At 37.3% G+C, this 21,036-nt stretch overlaps 1 protein-coding gene across 4 annotated transcripts in view; it reads left to right on the top strand.

Moving 5' to 3' along the window:
- SSBP2 (single stranded DNA binding protein 2) overlaps nucleotides 1-20,408 on the top strand; it is a 330,775-nt gene extending 310,367 nt beyond the window's left edge. For all 4 annotated transcript variants that reach the window (XM_032156927.2, XM_032156925.2, XM_032156928.2 and 1 more), the window contains 2 exons: nucleotides 7,735-7,833; nucleotides 15,903-20,408. In XM_032156927.2, the coding sequence (XP_032012818.1) occupies nucleotides 7,735-7,833; nucleotides 15,903-15,932 (129 nt within the window). In that variant the 3' untranslated portion in view covers nucleotides 15,933-20,408. The remainder of the gene's footprint in view (nucleotides 1-7,734; nucleotides 7,834-15,902) is intronic.
- The last annotated feature ends 628 nt before the right edge of the window (nucleotides 20,409-21,036 follow it).

The raw sequence follows: 21,036 nt of genomic DNA on the forward strand, positions 1-21,036 counted from the left end.
TGCATATTATCTGTGGGAAAGGGTAAAATAAGTCTTTTAAGAATGTTCCTAAATATGCTAAGATTCATTAACAGGACATACTATACATTATTAGTTGACACCCAAGTAATAACAAATTTAATCACATTAAGATGTTACTTACTTGTAAAGCAAACTTACAGAATTTAGATAATCTTTTGAAAATGTAAAGATGTCTAAAGAAATGTGAGGAGAGATAAATTTGAAAAAGTGGTTATTATATATCATAAGGGCATTGCATTTACATATCTAATTCATCTTGCAAATCTTCATTAGGAAATGCTGATTTCCACAATAATTATTCTAGTCCCCAAAATAGAGTAAGAAAGTGATTAGAGGAAAATTATATTAGTACAAGCAGGAAAGTGAGCCTTCCATTAGTATGTGTTTGCATTTTCCCTCTTTCAATAGTTTGAATATCTAAAATGAATCCTTTACTAAAATGCCTTATGTTTTTGAAGAATAGTACCTAAATACTATTTAGGTCATGATGAATTTAAAATAGTTCTCAGTGAGTCAAATAAATTTATAATTACTGATGAGAACTAATTATTTGCTACCACCAGAATGACTCTCTTAGAAGCCTGCTCTGTATCAATAGAGAAATTCATTAAGGGATGACTTTTTAAAATTCTATTTCCAATTTATATTTATGTATAATATAAAATTCCTGCTGCCAAGAAAAATAAAATAAGATTGATTGAGCTAAAAATCATTTTAAATTAAGACTTCAAGTTCTAAAAAATATTTAATTGGAATTCTGGCATTATAAGTCTACTGCCTGGCTGCTTTGCCTCACAAGCTCCACATGTATTTTGGATGTCTATGTTTAGAAACAATCATGTTTAGAAAAAATCAGAAAGGTCTTTTTCTTTTCTAAAAATAGATAAATATTTATAATGAGTACTAGCTTACCTCTATGAGAAATGGTATTTATGAAGCCTGTTTTCAAAACAAAATTCCCTATGTAACTTTATTAGAGCCTTCTCTCTGGGCCTTTGCAAGTCAGATTACCATGATTGTGTTGGCTCTCACATACTTCTTTTTTTGTTTTGATGGAGTCTTGCTCTGTTGCCCACACTAGAGTGCAGTGGTGCAATCTCGGCTCACTGCAACCTCCCCTTCCCGGGTTCAAGCAGTTCTCCTGTCTCAGCCTCCTGAGTAGCTGGGACTAAAGGCTCATACCACGAAGCCTTGCTAATTTTCGTATTTTTAGTAGAGATGGGGTTTCACCATATTGGTCAGGCTGGTCTCGAACTCCTGACCTCACATGATCTACCCGCCTCGGCCTCCCAAAGTGCTGGGATTACAGGCGTGACCCACTGCACCCAGCATCGCAGGTATTTCTAACAATTCAATTAGCCAAATTGTGCTTTGTGGTCCCCAGTGAAATTTCTGATGCCATGTTTGAGAAGCATATTCTTGTATCTACAGATGGATTCTTAATTACAGAAAAGTAGGATCATCAAGATAGTTTTAGGCCATCTTCCTAAAATTTTTACTAACTACCTAAAACCTTTTACATAAGATAGATATAAACAAAATTCTATATGGGAAAGTACTTTATGATTTATAAAAGTTTAAAATTTTTAAAAAGTCATAATGATTAATTAAATGCCATCTTCTAATCTGCCCTCATATCAGATCGGTGGCTATTCCTTCTGTTCTTACTTTCCCATTCCTGTTTTCGGATACAAGTTTTTCCACCATACCATGCCCACTCCTCATAATGTTCTCTTGCCTAATGATGCATTGCTTGTGCTCTAAGCAGTAACTGACCATCCAGTGTGTACTTGTGTGTGCTGGGTATTGCCTTCTGCCCTATGGGGACATAGAAAAGTCTTCTTAACAACAAACACAATCTCAACCCTCAAGTGGTTTATTCTTAGGCAGGACTTCCTTCATTCAGTAAATGTTGACACACTGAGGCATTATGCTGGGCTCTAAAAATCCAAAGATAAACAAGATATGTTCTCTGCCCTCAAGAAGTTCAGTTTAATGAGGAGATCAAACGGATAGGATAAATAAAAATTTTTACAAAGCAAAGTTAGTATGCATTTAAATTAACATAAGATTTATCCCGCTAGTAATAAACATGCCACTTAACAATGTACTAGAATTGACTAGTTAAATCTGCCTTCAAATGAGTTCCTACGCATCTCATTTCTACACCACCTCTGCTCCAGGTTTATTGGCTCTGGGCTCTAAGCTGGCCGACCCTGGGTGATGGTACCATTAGTGCCTGTTGCACCATAGTCACTGTTTCTCTTAAGAGCATCAGTAGCATCGTGTACATTGTATACCCCCTGCCCCAGATTCTTTCTCTCCCTGCCTCTTTCCACTTCTAGCCTAATTTTTTCAGTCTTTGACTCCGAGGTGTACACAGTCACAGTCACTAACTCCGCTTTTCCCACATTTCTTCCTTTTCCAACACATGTTCAGCTATCTCAAGAAGCTTTCTTCTTCCTTTTGTTTTCCAGGAATCATTCATTATCATTCATTTCCATCCTGTTTCTTTCTAGTAATTTTGTTTGTGAATCAAAAGACAGCCTTAACCATTATTGCTTAGTTGTTTTTTTTTTTTTTTTTTGAGTCAAGAGTTTCGTTCTTTTTTTTTTTTTTTTTTTTCTGAGACAGAGTCTTGCTCTGTCGCCCAGGCTGGAGTGCAATGGCGCGATCTCGGCTCACTGCAAGCTCCGCCTCCCGGGTTCAAACGATTCTCCTGCCTCAGCCTCCCAAGTAGCTGGGACTACAGGCATGTGCCTATGGAGACGGAATTTCTCCATGTTGGTCAGGCTGGTCTGGAACTCCTGACCTCAGGTGATCCATCCACCTCGGCCTCCCAAAGTGCTGGGATTACAGGTGTGAGCCACTGTGCCCAGCCATCGCCTGGTAATTTTCAAAGTCCCTCTTAGGTCTCTAGGCACAGCTCTATAGTTCTCCAGTTAAATCTGTATTTTGTCAAGTACCAGTATCACATATTTAAAAAAAAAAAATTTACTCCATTTTAAATGTTGTGTATAAGTACTACTTCAATTGTTTTTCTACTTTTTATTGCATAGATACTCTATTTTATCCATTTTATATGTAAGATAAATAAAGAGTACCGAATTGACAATCAGAAAGCCTGATGCTACTATAGTACTTACAAGTTCCAGGAACACATTACTTAATCTCTCATAGGCATAGTTTGCTTAGCTCTAACATAAAGCTTGTAGTTCATTCCCTGCCTACTTCATAAAATTGTTGAGAATCGAGTGTGAACATATGTTAAGGGCTATGAAGTGCTATACAGACACTAAATATCTTTCTTCTCATTAGCTATATACAATCTTCTGTGGACAAGGCTAGGAACTCACACTATCAGTTGCACTTTGATGGCACTGTTTCAGTAAGTAAAATGAATTCAAAGCTTCCAATGAAGTTTCAGAATTATTTCTTGCTCAGTTGAGCATTACCTAGTAAAACTCACGTGCCTCTTTCTCAGAATGCAGAATTATGTTTAATTTAGAAGGCTTTTAAAGATGATATATGAAATTCCTTTCATCCCTTTAATAACTGAGGGGTCACCCATTTAATCAATGAAACAAAAATCCTTTTCCTTGGAGTTGGGGTTGAGGGTAGAGAGAAGTATATGGTTTGTTTTCTTTCTTTTTTTTTTTTTTTATTTGACTCAGAGTCTCACTCTGTCACCCAGGCTGGAGTACAGTGGCACAATCTCAGCTCGTTGCAAGCTCCGCCTCCCAGGTTCAAGCAATTCTCCTGCCTCAGCCTCCCGAGTAGCTGGGATTACAGGCGCGCACCGCCATGCCCGGCTAATTTTTGTATTTTTAGTAGAGACAGGGGTTTCACCAGGCTGGCCAGGCTAGTGTCGAGCTCTTGACATCGTGATCTGCCTGCCTCTGCCTTCCAAAGTGCTGGGATTACAGGCATGAGCCACCGCGCCCGGACAGTTTGTTTTCTTAGAAGGAAAGCAGCTAAAGAAATTCTGAAGTTCACATTAACATATCTCACATTTATATTTCTGAGTTTGAAAAAAACATGTATGTGAGAAGACAAGCTCTGATCATATCATGTTTAATAAATTACCAAGAAAGTATTTTCAACCTGAAGCATTCTGACCCCAAGAATTTTGGCTCCAGTTAGAGATCCTACACCGTTCACAAGGGAGCTGGTAGATGACTAGAGATCTACACTGTCATCTCATGTGTGCTGACCTGAGTTCTAGCTCAGTTGTACCCACTGGGAGAATAACTGACAGTTTGTTCTTTGAGGGAGCTAGCAGAGTTAAAACAACACTCTAGAAAACTCACTATTGGCAGCCTGTGAGAAAGCAATTCAAAATCCACTACTTAGAATAATGTCATTATTATTTTATTCTAATTATAGGCAGAGCCACAGTTTCTATAAATGTTCACTTTTTAAATTTGAAGACGGAAAAATTTAAAATTTTAAAAAGTTTTAAAAGGCTTCGAACAATTTTTGAGGATGGGAGAAGGGATAATAACTTACTAATTAAGAGAAGATATGAGCTGGGCACAGTGGTCCACACCTGTGATCCCAGCACTTTGGGAGGCCGAGTGAGGAGGATTGCTTGAGTCCAGGAATTCATGACCAGCCTGAGCAACATAGTGAGATCTCGTCTCTGCAGGACATTTTAAAAATTAGCCAGATGTGGTGGCACACATCTGTAGTCCTGGCTACCCAGGAGGCTTAGGCAGAAGCATCACTTGAGCCCAAGAGTCCAAGGCTGCAGTAAGCTGTGATCTCACCACTGTGTTCCAGCCTAGATGACAGAGACCATGTCGCAAACAAACAAACAAAAAAGATATGAAATATCTACTAGATGAAATCAGACCAGGAAGTCTAACAGGGTTAAACATGGCAGCCAGAGGAAATTGTGTTTATGGTGTATTATGTGTGTATGTGTGTATATATATGTATATAAACATTCATGTATGACATAGCTTAAGAGAAAGAATTTCCAGCTTGAAGAAATGATAAGTGAGAATGTAATAAAATTTCTTGAAGCTGGTATCAGTATAATCCTAACCATATTTTTTCAAGCAAAACTCTGAAAGTAGGGAAGAAAGTGCACATTCATTGAAATAACTGTAACCGATGGGCCTAATGTATCTAAAAGTAATCTTGTACTCTTTTGTGCTGAAGCAAGTAGAGTACCTTTCTGACCAACCTAAGTCCTTTTTGTACCTCATATTCTTGCCTTGTTGATGAAACCTACCGGACATATTACACAAATACAGCTACAGTTAAATGAAGCATACACACAATTCATTGCCACCTACCCTCCTTACCTGTTCTGGGATGGTTTTTGGTACCACTGTCTTAGCTATCCCTCAGATGCCAATATTGAATATGCCCTTTAGCCCATATCATCATGTCACTCAGTGATTACGGACAGCACAATTTTCTTAAGATTCCCCATTGAGGAGCTTCTTTTGTTTTTCAATTTTGCAGGGATTACTCTAGTTAAAAACAAACAAACCAAAAAAAACCCAATTGTCCTATCACTTCAAGCTTTTCAAATATGGTCCAGTAGGCTGAATAGGAATAGGTTTCAGAGATCTGATTTTATCTCAGTTTTGTATGTTGAATGTATCCTTTTAATCTTCCTGTTAGTCCTTAAATATCCATCCCCACCACACACACACACACACACACACACACACACACACACACACACACACAAGAGTATGATGCTGAGCCACCATGCTATGAAGAGGTTGCATGTAAAACAGAAATAATAACATTGGAAGTATTTTGTATGTATTTAAACATTAGCAATGCAATGTTACTTTCAAATTCTAAATATTTAAAAATCAACACTTTGAGTTAGGAATCAGGTTTGAAGTTAGCCAAACTTTCAGAATTATAAATCAAGAAATGATATATGGCAAATGTGCTGCAAAGATTTAAAGCACCCTGAGTCTGAGATACGCTGCTTCTCTCATGGCACCTTATATACCACAGGGGGTATGAATGTTACACAAGAATAAGAGGGTTCATGTCACTCGTTTGTTTGGCTGTGTAAAATATGCAGCTTCCAACTGCATCCTTGAATTTTCTTATATATATGTATATATATTAGATTGTATTTTGTTCTAGTATTACCAATTTCTCCATTATATATAAAATGACAGAAATCCAAAAGAATTTATAAATTATGAGTAAATCTTACAATATTTTTTATAAATTCAGTTTCCTTTTTGAGCTAAGTCAGCATTATCATTCCTGTTTTCAAGGTACAGTTTATTTAACCTAATAACTTTAATAAGTAATGAATTCTAAAATAATGCAGTTAGTTAAATTTTACTTAATTTTTTTCCCAGGAAATCAAGATACTCAGATTCATTTCAAAGTATAGTTGCTTGGGTAACTAACATTTTCAGAGAAAAATTTATCAAAAAAATAGAATCCTCTTTGTGCTATCAAAGTATGTTTCCCACGTCCTTGGGGTTTCTTGACATAGAGAGCTCCAATGGACTTCAGAGGATCCTTGTTCTCAGATCCTCCCTGCGGGGTGCACAGCAAGACAAGACACAGTGTATTTCTACCAGCCCATCTATCTGTCTCTAATTTACATTTTAACCATTTTCTTGTGGGAATAACTCATTCATGAAGTGTTAATTTTTATGATACAAGTTGTTGTAGTTAAGACAAAATTCTCTAAGCAATTTTCTTTAAAAGAAATCTAAAAACTAATTCCAAAACAATATAAATAGGAATGGCTTAGGAAAAGGTATCTAAACTCTTTCTTCCATTTGAAATAACAATTAAAAATGTTTAACTCTGAAGTTTTTTTTACAAGTTAATAAATTGGACCTTCAAAGAATTACAGTTATACTACTGTATAAACATGGTTTATAGTCCAGTGTCATTCTTCATTTCCTATTGATGTGGAGTATCAGGTATCCTGCCATGGCTAAAATTGTGCGGTAATAGTGAGACTAGCAAATTTAAATAGAATATGAAGCAACGCACTGCTAACTTGGTGTTCGATTAGATTGCTAATAGCAGTCATTTTATCTTCGAGGAAAGTTCCAAAGTAAATCTACTCTTAAACTAATGATAGGAAAATGTTCTAAAGCAGTTTTCTTTTGAGCCCCTTTTCCTCTAAAAGTACATAATAAATTCTCAAGTCCTAAGGTGTCTCTTGTTCTTAACTACAGTTGTTAGCAATCTCTCTTTTTTCCTTAAAGTTCATGTAAAAATGGTTGAAATCGTGTTATCTGTATACTGCATGTCGAATTAAAAGGAAATGTGTATTAAAACAGTGACCTTTCAAAGTTTGGTTAGTGAAGTGACTAAGGGAGTTATTGTTCCGTCTTGCCATATCAGTGGGTAGGATCTCTTCATCATGCCCCTGCTGGGAATGTTTTAAACTCTCCAGAGTTTTAGGAACTCTATAAGCTGAGGGTGGGAAATTGAATAAATATTGATTCTGAAACTAAGAAAATAGTTGTGGTAGGTTATTGGGGGTTTTTTGATTGTTTTTTAAATTTTCATTTGGGAAGGCATTAGTACTTGTCAAAGTGCAAAGAATGAAATAGAATACATGGTGGAAGTCTAAGATTAAAATTATAAGTATGCTTTGTCCTTAGGGATGCTGCTATAGATTCAATATTCGAAACAGTACAATGCAAGAGGGAAATTAAAATCTTCAACAATGCCTTGTTTTCTAAATCTTGTTTACAGAATTCTCCCAATAATATGAGCCTGAGTAATCAACCGGGCACTCCAAGGGATGATGGCGAAATGGGGGGAAATTTCTTAAATCCTTTTCAGAGTGAGAGTGTAAGTATTCCCTTGTCTATATTTTACCCAGATTTTATTTCTGAAGCTCTTCTGCTAGAATAAATGCATAAAGCCACTTTTACTGCTGTTTATCTAGAGTTCAACAGGTTTATCTTTTAGAAGTCAGGAGAACCTTTAAGTGGAATATCTTTGAAAATAATTTTTAAAACAAGCTTTTTCTTTTTTATTCTGTGTACATAGTTAGAAAAACCATAATAATAATTTTCTCATTGAGAGCCTCCACTGTAAAGGAACAAACTGGAAACAGGTTGCCTATTTGATACTTTTTATAAGTTTTCATGCTACTAAAATGTCTCAGGTTGCTGCAAAACTAGGTCTGGTTCAGTGCTGTCCTCAAAATCTAAAAAGTCTGTTCTTACTTTATATAGTAGACCTCACTGGACTGAAGGCCAAATTGGCAGTCTGTTAACCTGAGCTGAATACCCAAGTCGCTGCTTGCGTGTGATTGTACTGTTACACAAAAGTTCATTCCATATCTCCATAGAAGTAGACAGAACCAAAAAGAGAAGCAATAAAATTCATTCATTTAACAAGCAATTACTGAACACTTACCACATGCCAAGGCAATATGCTAGGTACTGGAGAGACCAAAAAGGCAAAATGGTGCCTTTTCTCAAGGAGTTCTACATAATGTAATGATTTTTTTACATTAATATTTCACATTAGAAACCCCAATGGAATTTTTTAAAATACAGTTTCCCAGAACTCTCCCTAGACTTAGTGAAATCAGAATTTCCAGGAGTGGGGCTGGGCATACTTGAATGTGGAAAAGCTTTGTTACTGATGCTGGTATACATTCTCTGCTAAGAACCACTGAATTGGAATGTAGCATAAAAGATTTCAAAACCCAAATGAATTTCATCTTCGTAGGATTCATGCCATCCTTAAAATTTCTTATGGAGGACCTACCAAACTACAGTCAGAATCAGAAGAGAGACTACCCTCATTTTGCCCAACTCAGCATTTACGAGAGGTGATACCATCAGAATTTGAAGGACTGGCTAATAGCACATCTGCCTTTATACAGAGTGGCTACTTTATACAGAGTGGCTGTTCCATTCCCAAAACAGAATACAAGATTGAATGCTCTGTGGATTCTTGTAGTTCTGATATCCCTGTAGGACCTTTGCAGGGGACAAGACTTCCCCTGTTTTTAGACTTCATTTCTGTTAAAATTATGCTGATCTGTAGTTTGTTTTACTTGCAGGCAATATATGATTAGTGAGGACAAAGAAGTTTTTTATGTGTAACAATTTACAGTAAAAAAAAAAATTTAGCCTGTCAGTGTTAAGTAAAAACATAAGAAGCTACATAATTTAAGTCATAATGCTTAAGATTATGGGAATTATTTTTTAGACCCTGGTTCTTTGAGTGGTTTGCTTCAAAACTATGAACAAATTAATTTTCCTATGTTCACTTTTATCTAATTAAAGACATTTATTTCCTTTTCGAGTACCAGCAATAAAATGGTATAATTCAGTGAGGTATTTGATAATTCAATTCAGTTTAACATTTATTGAGCCTATTATATGCAAAGCATCAGGTTAAGACCAAGGTATTCTGAAATAAATATAACACCTACTCTCAAAGAGTGCAACCCAATAGGAAAAACAGATGTTTATATAACTAAAACATGTCAGATTAATATACATAAGCCATGTATTTTAAAAGTCAGAGGAAATGATTAATTTGGAGTTGGAAAAAAAACTTTTTTAAAAAGGGTCCACGTGACTTTCACTTATGGGCAGTGACAAGAGGAACTCTTCCCTCTACTTCCTTCCCAGATTTGTCATTAGTGACTGCTGTCTTGTTTAACAGTTGGAAGAGGGGTACCAGTTCAGAAGTGGCATCAGAAAGCTCTTCACTGGGGCAAAGATTCAGATATGCCAGGACATGCAGAACTTCCTTGCACAGAATAAGCCCCAGCTTCTCCCTTCAATCCCTAATGGACTATGCACATGGCAAACAACAGATTCTTCTGTGAATATGTGCATTTAGAAACGAGAGCAGCTGGAACAGGGCTTCTTCCACCCCTAACTTCTGGCCCACCCTTCCTGCCCCTGAACCTAAGCGGGTTCAATGCTAGACTGCCGGCAGAGTTAGCAGCAAACAGAAGTTCCCTGCTTTCTCTTCCTTCCTTGTCTCCTGTCCCCACCAGAAACGCTGTAAAAGGAAAAATAATTTGATGGTGGACTGAGAAACTGCACCACCACCCTGGAGGGTAGTACAGCCTTGGAAGCAGGTCCACACTGGCTTCTCCATTCTTCTGTCTCCTGAGAAGAAGGGACTTGATATGAATGATATCATTGTTATCTGTGGCTTTCTCTGTCATATTACCATACATTTTTGTTTAGACCTTTTTATAAAATCAAGCAATAAGAGGAGAGAGGAAGAAAGACAAAAGAGATTTGGTGCCGACAAATGTAAGGCTTTGAAGAAGTAAATAAGCTAGTTATCCCCAATAAGTTAGCTTTGCTATAATCAAGGAAAAGCAGAACTCTTAATGAATTCAAAAAGAAAACATTGTTCAATAAATGAACATGCAAGTTCTAGTGTTTAATACACATAACTCTGAAAGCACATATTTTTGAGCAGTCTGCCTTTTAAGGATCTGTCGGGTTTTATCTTGAAGTTAAATCACAGAAGGAGGCCTGGGAAGGGAGCAAATATCTATTGAGTACTCTTTATGTACTGGATACTATCCTAGTCTCTTGACAGTCACACATGCTGCTTCATTCAATTAATATAGAAACAAAAATGCCCAGCCCGAAGTCATACACCTTGCGGTGCCAACATGCTTGACAAAACAAAATGCGAATCAAAAAATGTTTCACTGCTTAGGTTTTTTTTTTTTTTTTTGATCACAACCAAGACCCTTTATTTCAAGAAACAAAGATGCCCCCTAGTGTTCAAACTGTAAAAATGTTTGTTTTGGAAAGTACAGACTACAAAAAAGCCTTAGTTCAAAAAAATAGTTTTTCATGCTTCTCAAGTGAAGAAAGTAGCTAGTCTTATTTCCTGAATTAATTTAGCAAAATATTTTCCCATGGCACTGAAACATAACCAATTGAGTAAACATGATATTAAAATAATGGCATCAAATAGGAATTACAAACAAGATGGTAGATTATCTGTCATTCCCTTACCCCCCTTTGTCATTTTCTGCTATTGTAAAGAAATCACATCAGCCCCAATTTTTTAATGTAATCATATAAATACTAAATTTATTTCAATTTATTTCACTTTTGTTTAACTCAGGGTAGAGGAACTGTTCTTTATTTCTCTCTCATTAAGGAAACAAAGTATCCTACAGACACTTAAACAGAAATATAGTGGGAATTAAAGTGTTCCTGACATGTATAAACAGAAATTTATACACATTGTTCAAAGACTTCATGGAAATCTCTGGATTTTATGGTACATGAACTGGGCATAATAAGGAAAAAATCACAAGTTCATAGCGAGGCGTGCTATCTCATTTCACATTAAAAGATAAAATAAGTTGGTATACATTTAAAATAATATCTTTAAGGGTTACATTTTTAACCGAACCAAACTGTAATGCTGTTGACTGCTTTGTAAGAGCTATTTTATCGTCTGGTTAAGGAGAGCCAGACTCACAGAATAGTTTTGAAACAGGGCAACCTGATATCACAGCATTTTGGCATAAACATTACAATATGTCATCACATATTGATGCAGCAGTACAATAGAAACATTGAAGTGTGGTCTCAGTACAGTACACCATGAATATTTTATGTCTCTAAATGTGATACTCCATTTAACACCTACTCTTCCTTTACTTCTGGAAAATTGTAAGCCACTTCTCTACTACTTTGAAGAATAGTAATCTATAGCAAAATTCCTTTTTGCTTGCCCATTCTATGAGTTTTCCTAGAAATTTTGTTATTTCCCCTTATTTCATTTTTTGAAGTAGTTTCAGTAATGGTGGCTGAACATGAGCAGTTTACAGCCTTAGGAATGTAAATAGCACATTGCATATGTAGACACCCAGGCATAAATACAAACTATTTTACTGTACTAAATACATTTAGCATACCATATTACAGTTATCTGTACTACTCAAAAATTAAACTTTATTAGATGGTTGCTCCTTTTCTTTTCTTTTCTTTCTTTTTATTTATTTTTTTTTTTTGAGACCAGAGTCTCATTCTGTTGCCCAGGCTGGAGTGCAATGGTGCGATCTTGGCTCACTGCAACCTCCGCCTCCTGGGTTCAAGCAGTTATCCCAACTCAGCCTCCTGAGTAGCTGGGATTACAGGTGTGTGCCACCATGCCTGGCTAATTTTTGTATTTTTAGTAGAAACGGGGTTTCACCGTGTTGGTCAGGCTGGTCTCGAACTCCTGACCTCATGATCCACCCACCTCAGCCTCCCAAAGTGCTAGGATTACGGGTGTGACCCACCGTGCCCGGCCAGTTGCTCCTTTTTCTGAGTTGTATTGTATTGCGTGGAGCTGATGCTTCCATTTTGACTGAATTGGGCCCTCATTTTCTCTATTTTTTCACTCAGTTTCCTCCCTGGGCCAACCTCTCTTTTAACTTCCCAACAAATCAGTAACAAAGTATCATTTTTCTGTAAGATTGACTTAAAACATTTGAAATATCACAGATAAAAAATGTTAACAGTTGCCAGTGTTGAGATGATAGCAATAAATAAAAATGCTTGATAATAGAGTATATGCATATGTATAGCTTTACATATATACACACTCTTAACAATGTATATTATAATGAAGGCTATTCTATATTTTCAACACTATTTTCTAACATAACCTGACATATGAATGAACTGGAATAATACTTTTTTTTTTTTTTTGAGACGAAGTCTTGCTCTATCGCCCAGGCTAGAGTGCAGTGGCGCAATCTTGGCTCACTGCAACCTCCGCCTCCTGGGTTCAAGCGATTCTCCTGCCTCAGCCTCCTGAGTAGCTGGGATTACAGGCACCTGTCACCTTGCCTGGCTAACTTTTTGTATTTTTTAGTAGAGACAGGGTTTCATCATCTTGGCCAGGCTGGTCTCAAACTCCTGACCTCGTGATCCACCCGCCTCAGCCTCCCAAAGTGCTGGAATTGCAGGCGTAAGCCACCACGCCCGGCCCCAGAAACTTTTTTAAAAAGCATTTCCTTTGAGGTCCTTTCTGAAATGCTTAGTATCTTTTACTGTTTTATATTATTGACACAGTATACTCAAGATCTTTGTTTTAAAAGAATGATTGATTATCTAGCTGCCCTATTAATTAAAATTACATACAACTAAAATTTCAGTTCCTAAGTTGTACTAGCTACATTTCATGAACTCAGTAGCAACCTCTGGCTGGTGGCTGTTGCAGTAAACAGCACAGAATTATAACATCATCATCACAGAAAGTTATATTGGACTGATGGAATCACCAATATTGATTGTAAATAACAGTAGCTGCGGAAAGCATAGATTAAATTTATCTGTGCCCATTTTGCCATATTCTCTGATTTTTTCTACTCTAGTAAAATCTTGCTAACCACTTATTTTCTTTTTATTTATTCTTGCCTCTAAACTTTTAAATACCAAAGTATAGTTCTGTTTAGCCACAGGCTCTGGATAGTTGAAGCATGCTGTCATTGTTTATAATGTGAGACGTGGAATCACATTATGTGCGTGGAATCAATTGAGTAAACATATTAAATGGTATCATATTTGTGATGATGAAATGGTAGGTTGAAATGTGATGTGATGAAATGGTAGTCTGTTCCCCTCTGACACAGGGTCAGGGATCGGTTCCATGTCATCAGCATTTGTCTATGACTGGGGGTTTTGCTTTGCTTTGCTTTTCTGCTGCTATGATCAAGGGGAGAGGTTGTCTAAACTGAATCTCCTTTCTTGTTTCTGGCAGTTTCCCTTTTTTTTTTTTTTCTCCTATGATCTGTCTAAAAGTCTCCCCTTTTTATCACCATATACTCACTATAATCCTACATACAGGATCAGTTCAAGTATGTAATTTCACTTTCCTGTACTAAAACACTGTAGGCTATGAAGTGATTAACAAGTATTAATAGATTTTCCTTGATGTAATGCATGTTTAAAGGATTAAACAATCCTTTTCCTATGGTCCAGTGACCCTTTTCCAGGCCTAATCACCCACCGTTCCTCAGGAACAGTGCATGTTTTTGGTTTGAGTCCTAATGACATCTGGCCCAGACATGTGCCAGCTGAGCCATTGCCCCTCTGTGCTCTTCCCTGGGGAGTCCTGCTTTCACACTATAATCCATCCTTACATTAGTACACACCTGTGTATCTTTTCTGATTTCTGCAGCCAGTCTCAGCTTGTCTATAATTCACTTCATTTTATTCTCTTTCTGCCAACTTTCTGAAAAGTTCGTGCTCACCTACCCAGGATTATCACAGCTTCTGGTTAGGTTCCTGGGGCCTGGGACCAATCCCTTTGACTTTATCTGCCTTTTTCCAGGAGACACCGTTGTTATTAGCATGTTGAAAGGAATTGCCTTTTACCCTGGTCCTCATGGGTTTCCAATAAAACATTTAAAACATTTCAGGGTCCACATTTACATTTTAATTTAGAAACTGTCTTCATCCAAAGAGTGGATTACCATGTGGGATTAGATGCTTCTCCCCACAGCTCAGATAGTCTAGAGCTGTGCTGTTCAAAATGGTAACCACTAGCTACATGTGGATACTTAAATAAATTAAAATTAAATAACATTAAACATTTAGTGTCTTGATTGCACTAATCACATGTCATGTGCTCAGTAGGCACATATGTCTAGTGACCTCCAAGTTGGACAGCACAGACCACAGAACAGGTATGTCGTTGAAGAAAGTTCTCTTGCATGGTGCTGCTGTAGAACTTTTCTGTCACAGTCTGTTCCCCAAGAATATGAGGGTACAATGGCACAATTAGCAAAATAGTTGCTCTTTATTTCTCTCTAAATCATTTTTGAAACCACTTTTTCCAAATCTCCGAAACCCTCACCTTTTATCATTTGTCAGTTTCATCAAACTGACAAGTCCACATGTAACAATGATATTCCTACTCATGTGCAAAAATGACTGTGGATTACAGTCAGTCACAGGCCGAGCACAGGGTCTCACGCCTGTAATCTCAGCACTTCGGAGACCAAGGCGAGCAGATTGCTTGAGCCCAGGAGTTTGAGACCAGCCTGGGCAACATGGTGAAACCCCATCTCTACAAAAAAATACAAAAATTAGCCATGCGTGGTGGTGTGTGCCTATAGTCCCAGCTACTGGGGAGGCTGAGGTGATGGGATCACCTGAGCCCAGGGAGGTCAGGGTTGCAGTGAGCTGAGATCACACCACTGCACTCCAGCCTGAGTTACAGAGTGAGACCCTGTTTCAAACAAACAAAAAAGATTAGAGTCACAGATTATGGGCAAGATGCTTAAATGCTGAAGTGTAAATTAGACTCTTAAGTATTTTAAATGCTTTAATGAGAGCTTCCCAGGGCCAGCTTGGAGTTGTTTTTGTTTTGTTTCCCTACAATATTAACCTAACACTTGCTGAGCACTTTCTGTGTATTCAATAAATACATGGTTTAAGGATTTTATATCTCATCTTCCCCAAGCCCCTTTACAGATAGGGAAACTGAAGTCAAGACAGGTTAGGTAGCCTCCTCAGTTTACAAGCTAGTAGACAGCAAAGACTAGTCCTCATACTTACTTAGTTATGATCCAGCCTTGGACTAAATTTACCCAAGGTTTTTACAAGTGCCTGCAAAACGTAAGTCTGTCTGGAGAGAGGAGGCAGAGAGAGTGGGTAATGATCAGCCTTTTGGGTGCAGGGAGAGAATAAGACTTGATGCTTTCCAGGGGAAATATTTAAAATTTCAGTACTAAGTTTAAGTCTCTATCAGTTTACTTTTTTATAGTTTCTTATTTTATGTTGTATGAGATGAAAAGCTTGCACATAAATGATGATAAGAAATTAGAATCCATCGTTTCTATTGTACCAAGAAAAACCTTAGTGATCTCTAAAAGAATTGTTGTTAAAATATGGATTCTTCTTTCCTTCTAGTACTCCCCTAGCATGACAATGAGCGTGTGATCCATTACCAAGTCTCCTCATGAAAAACCACAGTGAGTCAGCCCTTCACAGAACTACTACGGAAGAAAATTATTCATCACAGTGTACAGTTAAACAAAGGAATCTCAGTCACACCAAACCAACCTTTTTATTTCCTGCTCTCTCCCCTCTTTTGTGAAGAAAGCGGGTCCAAACGTGATTCAAACAACTGTACGGAGTGGCATATTAGAATTGCCCTAAACTGAACTGCAAATAATTATGTGTGTATGTATATGTGTGGGAAAGAGAATGTACTGTATATGTGTATGTTATACCGACATATACACATACATACATTGACCCACAGGACATTGTAAAATATTATCACATGACATCTTAAGTAGAAATAAGTAGGGACTTTTATTCCATCCTTTTTTTCACGTTTACATTTTAATTATTACAAGTTGCTCCTGCCCCCTCCCTGAACTATTTTGTGCTGTGTATATCACTGCTTTATATAAGTTATTTTTTAAGGTGAACTCAGATGTTATGGTTTTGTAAATGTCTGCAATCATGGATAGGAATAAAATCGCTTATTTGAGAGCTTTCATTAAATTGCGTCTGATGCAAGTTATCCTGTGAATCACAAAGTGTACTGTCTCAAAAAATAGAAGAAAATGTGTCTTCGTCTTTATGTCAAATCAATTTCTCAGTTATCTTCAGTGAAAAGTATTTTTTTAATTTTTATTTGAGAAAAACACTTCAAATCAGTAAAAGCTTAACTGGGGCCTCACACAGTATATTTCTGCAATAACTGCTTTAAACGGAGTTCTTGATTTGTTTGTCTTAGATGATACAGAAATCATTAAATAGCCCAAATCACTTAGACCATAGCAATAAAGTGACAGGGGTTGTCGTGTTTTTAGCAACATCTTTTCTCTTTAACATGATGCAGCCCAAAAGTGATAACAAAACCATTTGCTTGAATTTGTCACTTCTCACCAGGAGTACTAGAGGTAAATTTTTAATAACATACTAATGTTAAGTGGTATCTGGTTTTTATTCAGACTTTTTGTAAGCATATTCTTACAGACACTAGAAATAAATACATAGAATGAGACTTTGAGCACAAGGGAGAAGAGAGTTATTAGCACTCCTGAGGCCTCTGGAATGCTGCTTTTCTATCCAGGTATCTTGCTTGCTACCAGCAGAATTGACTGGTATTGGTTCTCACTGGCCAGGGAGCCCATGCTCTGTTCCTGGGATATAAGGCTTTTATTCAGGAGCAAATCATTGATAGTAACTTTGCTTTATCTAGCCATTGACTTCAGCAGGCTAAAACTACATTGTGTAACTGACTGTTCAAAAAAGAATAAATTTTTTTTAATCTACTTCCCTTATGAAAGCACCTTGCTCTATGGCACTTTCCAGATCTTTTGGGATTTTGTGCTTAATTGTACATACATACACCAAAATCACAATAGAAAGATATGAGGACTTTAATTTTAGACTCTGAAAGATAACTGGGTCATCCTTTATGTTAAAATTGTGATACAAACAACCATTGATAAATACCAACTATGAATCCAAACTCCAGAGACTCTGAAAAGCATTGTTTAACCGCAGGTAAGAGGAATCTTCTCTTCCCTTCAGGCTTATAGTCTCGAAAGTGAAAATTTGGCAGGATATAGTCATGCAGCTCATAATGACATTTCAATCAACCACAGACTGCATATACAGCAGTGGTCCTATAAGATTATAATACCATATTTTTACTGTATCTTTTCTATGCTTAGATACACAAATACCATTGTATTACAGTTGCCTTCGGTGTTCAGTACAGTAACATGCTGTACAGGTTTGTAGCCTAGGAGCAATAGTTTATATTATATAGCCTAGGTGTGTAGGAGGCTATACCATCTAGGTTTGTGTAAGTACACTCTATGATGTTCAGACAAGGACAATATTGCCTGACGATGCATTTCTCAGAATGTATACTTATCATTAAGTAACACATGACTGTATGAACTAGTTCCTGATGGCTTAACTTCTCTCAAATTCATAATGATTTAGTCCTTGTAAAAATAAAGATTTTGCCTGTGCCTAAACAGGGATACTAGGCAGAACTGTTGAGAAAAAAAAGCTGAATTCAATTTATGTTGCAGACTTAAACTATAATAAAATGAGCCTCAGTTAATCACACACAATGTTCAGGTGCCTAGGAGTGCACACCGGAGAACAGCCTCGTGCTGTCCAGCTGCAGAAACCTTTCATGCAAATGCAGATGGAAAGGTCTTTACCTCAAGCCAAGGTAACCTGAATGAAGGTGACAGTTTGTCCAGACACCTGACTTTGCCAAGAAGAATTTTGACTTTCATATTTTATGACAATCATATAAAAATTGACAGTCCTTTGATTAAGCTTAATCTTATAAAGCTAGAATTTTCAAACATTTTGTTGACTCTTCTCCATTGTTACTGATGTTGAAATTATTTTCTTTGCCTTCTGAGAAGGTATTATTTCTTATCACAAAGAATGATGAATATGATTTTATCTACCCTTATTTTGGGGTTAATACTAGAATATGAATTGCATCATGATCCCCATTATTTCTAACCTAAAAGTAAAATTCATTTTTTTTTCAAGGCAGAGCAGTCAATTCATTATAAGTATTTATTTCTTTTTTCTTCTTGGAGCCCAGATTAAAAAGAGTTATTTTAGATTTAAAAATTTCCTGAAATAGTTGAAAAATTATTTTTGAGGAGAAAATTGTATCCAAGAAACCCAGAATGTAAGGATACTTGATTTTTATATCCAGATAATTCTTTCATGCACTGAATGGAAGACAGTATATCTGTATATTAATTTTGTTTAGATTTTCAATCATTTAACCCTTACCCTTTTTTCTTGTAATAAGACTATTTAATGTTTTTCTCTTGTGTTTCCCATCTTTATCAATGCATTCGTGTTGGTCTTGATGTATCCTACCTGTTCCTAGTGTTGTTTTTACACATGTCATCTCACAGTAATAATATCAGCAATTCTTGCTACATTGAACATATTAAATACACATGTAAAATGCAAAAGTAAGCAGTAGGTAAAAACATTAACTCTTGTTACTCTGCTTTGCATTCTGCCTAACTCACTGCATTTGAAAATACATGTCAAATTCTTTCTGAGGTATGTATGATTCTTAACTACGTGTCTTACAGCAAAGTTGCCCATGGGAACAAAGGCTATAGGGTGTCATTGATCTTGTAATACACCACATATTTGATGGGTGAATCTTATTAGCACTCCTTTGAAAATGTTCCAGTATGGAGTCAGTTGCTGATAAAGAGGAAGTTCACAGCTAGGAATCCGAAGTTAACATTTCTCAATTGCCATCTGGGCACTCATGCCTGTAATCCCAGCACTTGGGAGGCCAAGGTGGGCAGATCACCTGGGGTCGGGAGTTCGAGACCAGCCTGGCCAACATGGTGAAACCCCCATCTCTACTAAAAATACAAAAATTAGCCAGGCATGGTGGTGGGTGCCTGTAATCCCAGCTACTCAAGAGGCTGAGGCAGGAGAATCATTTGAACCCAGGAGGCAGAGGTTGCAGTGAGCCGAGATTGTGCCACTGCACTCCAGCCTCCTGGATTTCTCAGTTGCCAAAAAGATTAACAAGTAAATCAGTTCTGCTCCCCCAGCCATGAAAAGTGCCCAAAACAGCCCTTTCCCTCCAGAATAAAATAAAGAAAACTTCCATTTCTATTTTTATGATTCTCTAAGATATCTGAACTCCATCGCATTTCATAGGGTTATTCAGTTAGCACTTCTGTGGTTTAAAAGACAACAAATGAAAATAAGTAAGTTCAGTTTGGGGCATGAAGAAGTCCCATGTCTGTCTGTATCTTTTCTTCATTATATTGTCCTAGGAATGTATAGCAAAGCACTCAGAACTGCTCCTTTGGCTGGGGAGGTTTTCCACCGTCCTTAATACTACGAAGTCTTGATTACTTCTTCCGTGGCTTTATCCTTGCCTCCCTCCCAATCCCTGCGTCTTCCAGGAGAAATAAAATACCCACTGAACACTGTTACCTTCTCAGCCCTTACCATTTTCATCTGCATATAGTGTATAGTACTGAGTAGTTTTCCCAGGAGAAATAATTGCAATTTTCATTTCTTGATTATCACTGCTAATTCGAAGGAGTGCCACAAATCATAGCCACTTGATTTGGAATGCATTTTAGTGTTTTGACACTGGTTTTCCTTTTTTTTTTTTTTTGAGGCAGTCTCACTCTGTCACCCAGGCTGGAGTGCAGTGGCACAATCTTGGCTCACTGCAGTCTCCGCCTCCCAGGTTCCAGTGATTCTCCTGCCCCAGCCTCCAGAGTAGCTGGATTACAGGCATGAGTCACAGGCTAATTTTTGTATTTTTAGTAGAGACAGGGTTTCACCATGTTGGCCAGGCTGGTCTGGAACTCCTGACCTCAAGTGATCTGAGGCCCCCCTCAGCCTCCCAAAGTGCTGGGATTACAGGCATGAGCCACTATGCCTGATCAGGTTTTCCTCTTTTTTTTTTTTTTTTTTTTTTTTTTTTTTTTTTGAGACAGAGTCTCGCTCTGTCACCCAGGCTGGAGTGCAGTGGTGTGATCTCGGCTCACTGCAACCTCCACCTCCTGGGTTCATGCAATTCTCCTGCCTCAGCCTCCCGAGTGGCTGGGACTACAGGTGCTCACCACCATGACCAGCTAATTTTTTGTATTTTTAGTAGAGACGTGGTTTCACCGTGTTAGCCAGGATGGTCTCGATTTCCTGACATCGTGATCCATCCGCCTCGGCCTCCCAAAGTGTTGGGATTACAGGCATGAGCCACCGCGCCCGGCCCAGGTTTTCCTTTTTTTAATGTCTTCTGTACAATAGAGTCGGCCCTCCATATCCGCAGGTTCCACATCCCCAATTCAATCGACTCCTGGTCAAAAATATTGGAAAAAAATTTAAAAACAAAAACCAATAGTACAACAATAATTACAAATAATACATTATAACAACTATTTCCATGGCATTTATAATACATTGTATTAGGTATTATAAGTAATCTAGAGATGATTTAAAGTATGTTGGAGGATGTGCATAGGTTATACTATGCCATTTTATATAA

Source organism: Hylobates moloch, unplaced genomic scaffold (genome assembly GCF_009828535.3).
Source record: "Hylobates moloch isolate HMO894 unplaced genomic scaffold, HMol_V3 SCAFFOLD_6, whole genome shotgun sequence".
Classification (NCBI taxonomy): Eukaryota; Metazoa; Chordata; class Mammalia; order Primates; family Hylobatidae; genus Hylobates; species Hylobates moloch.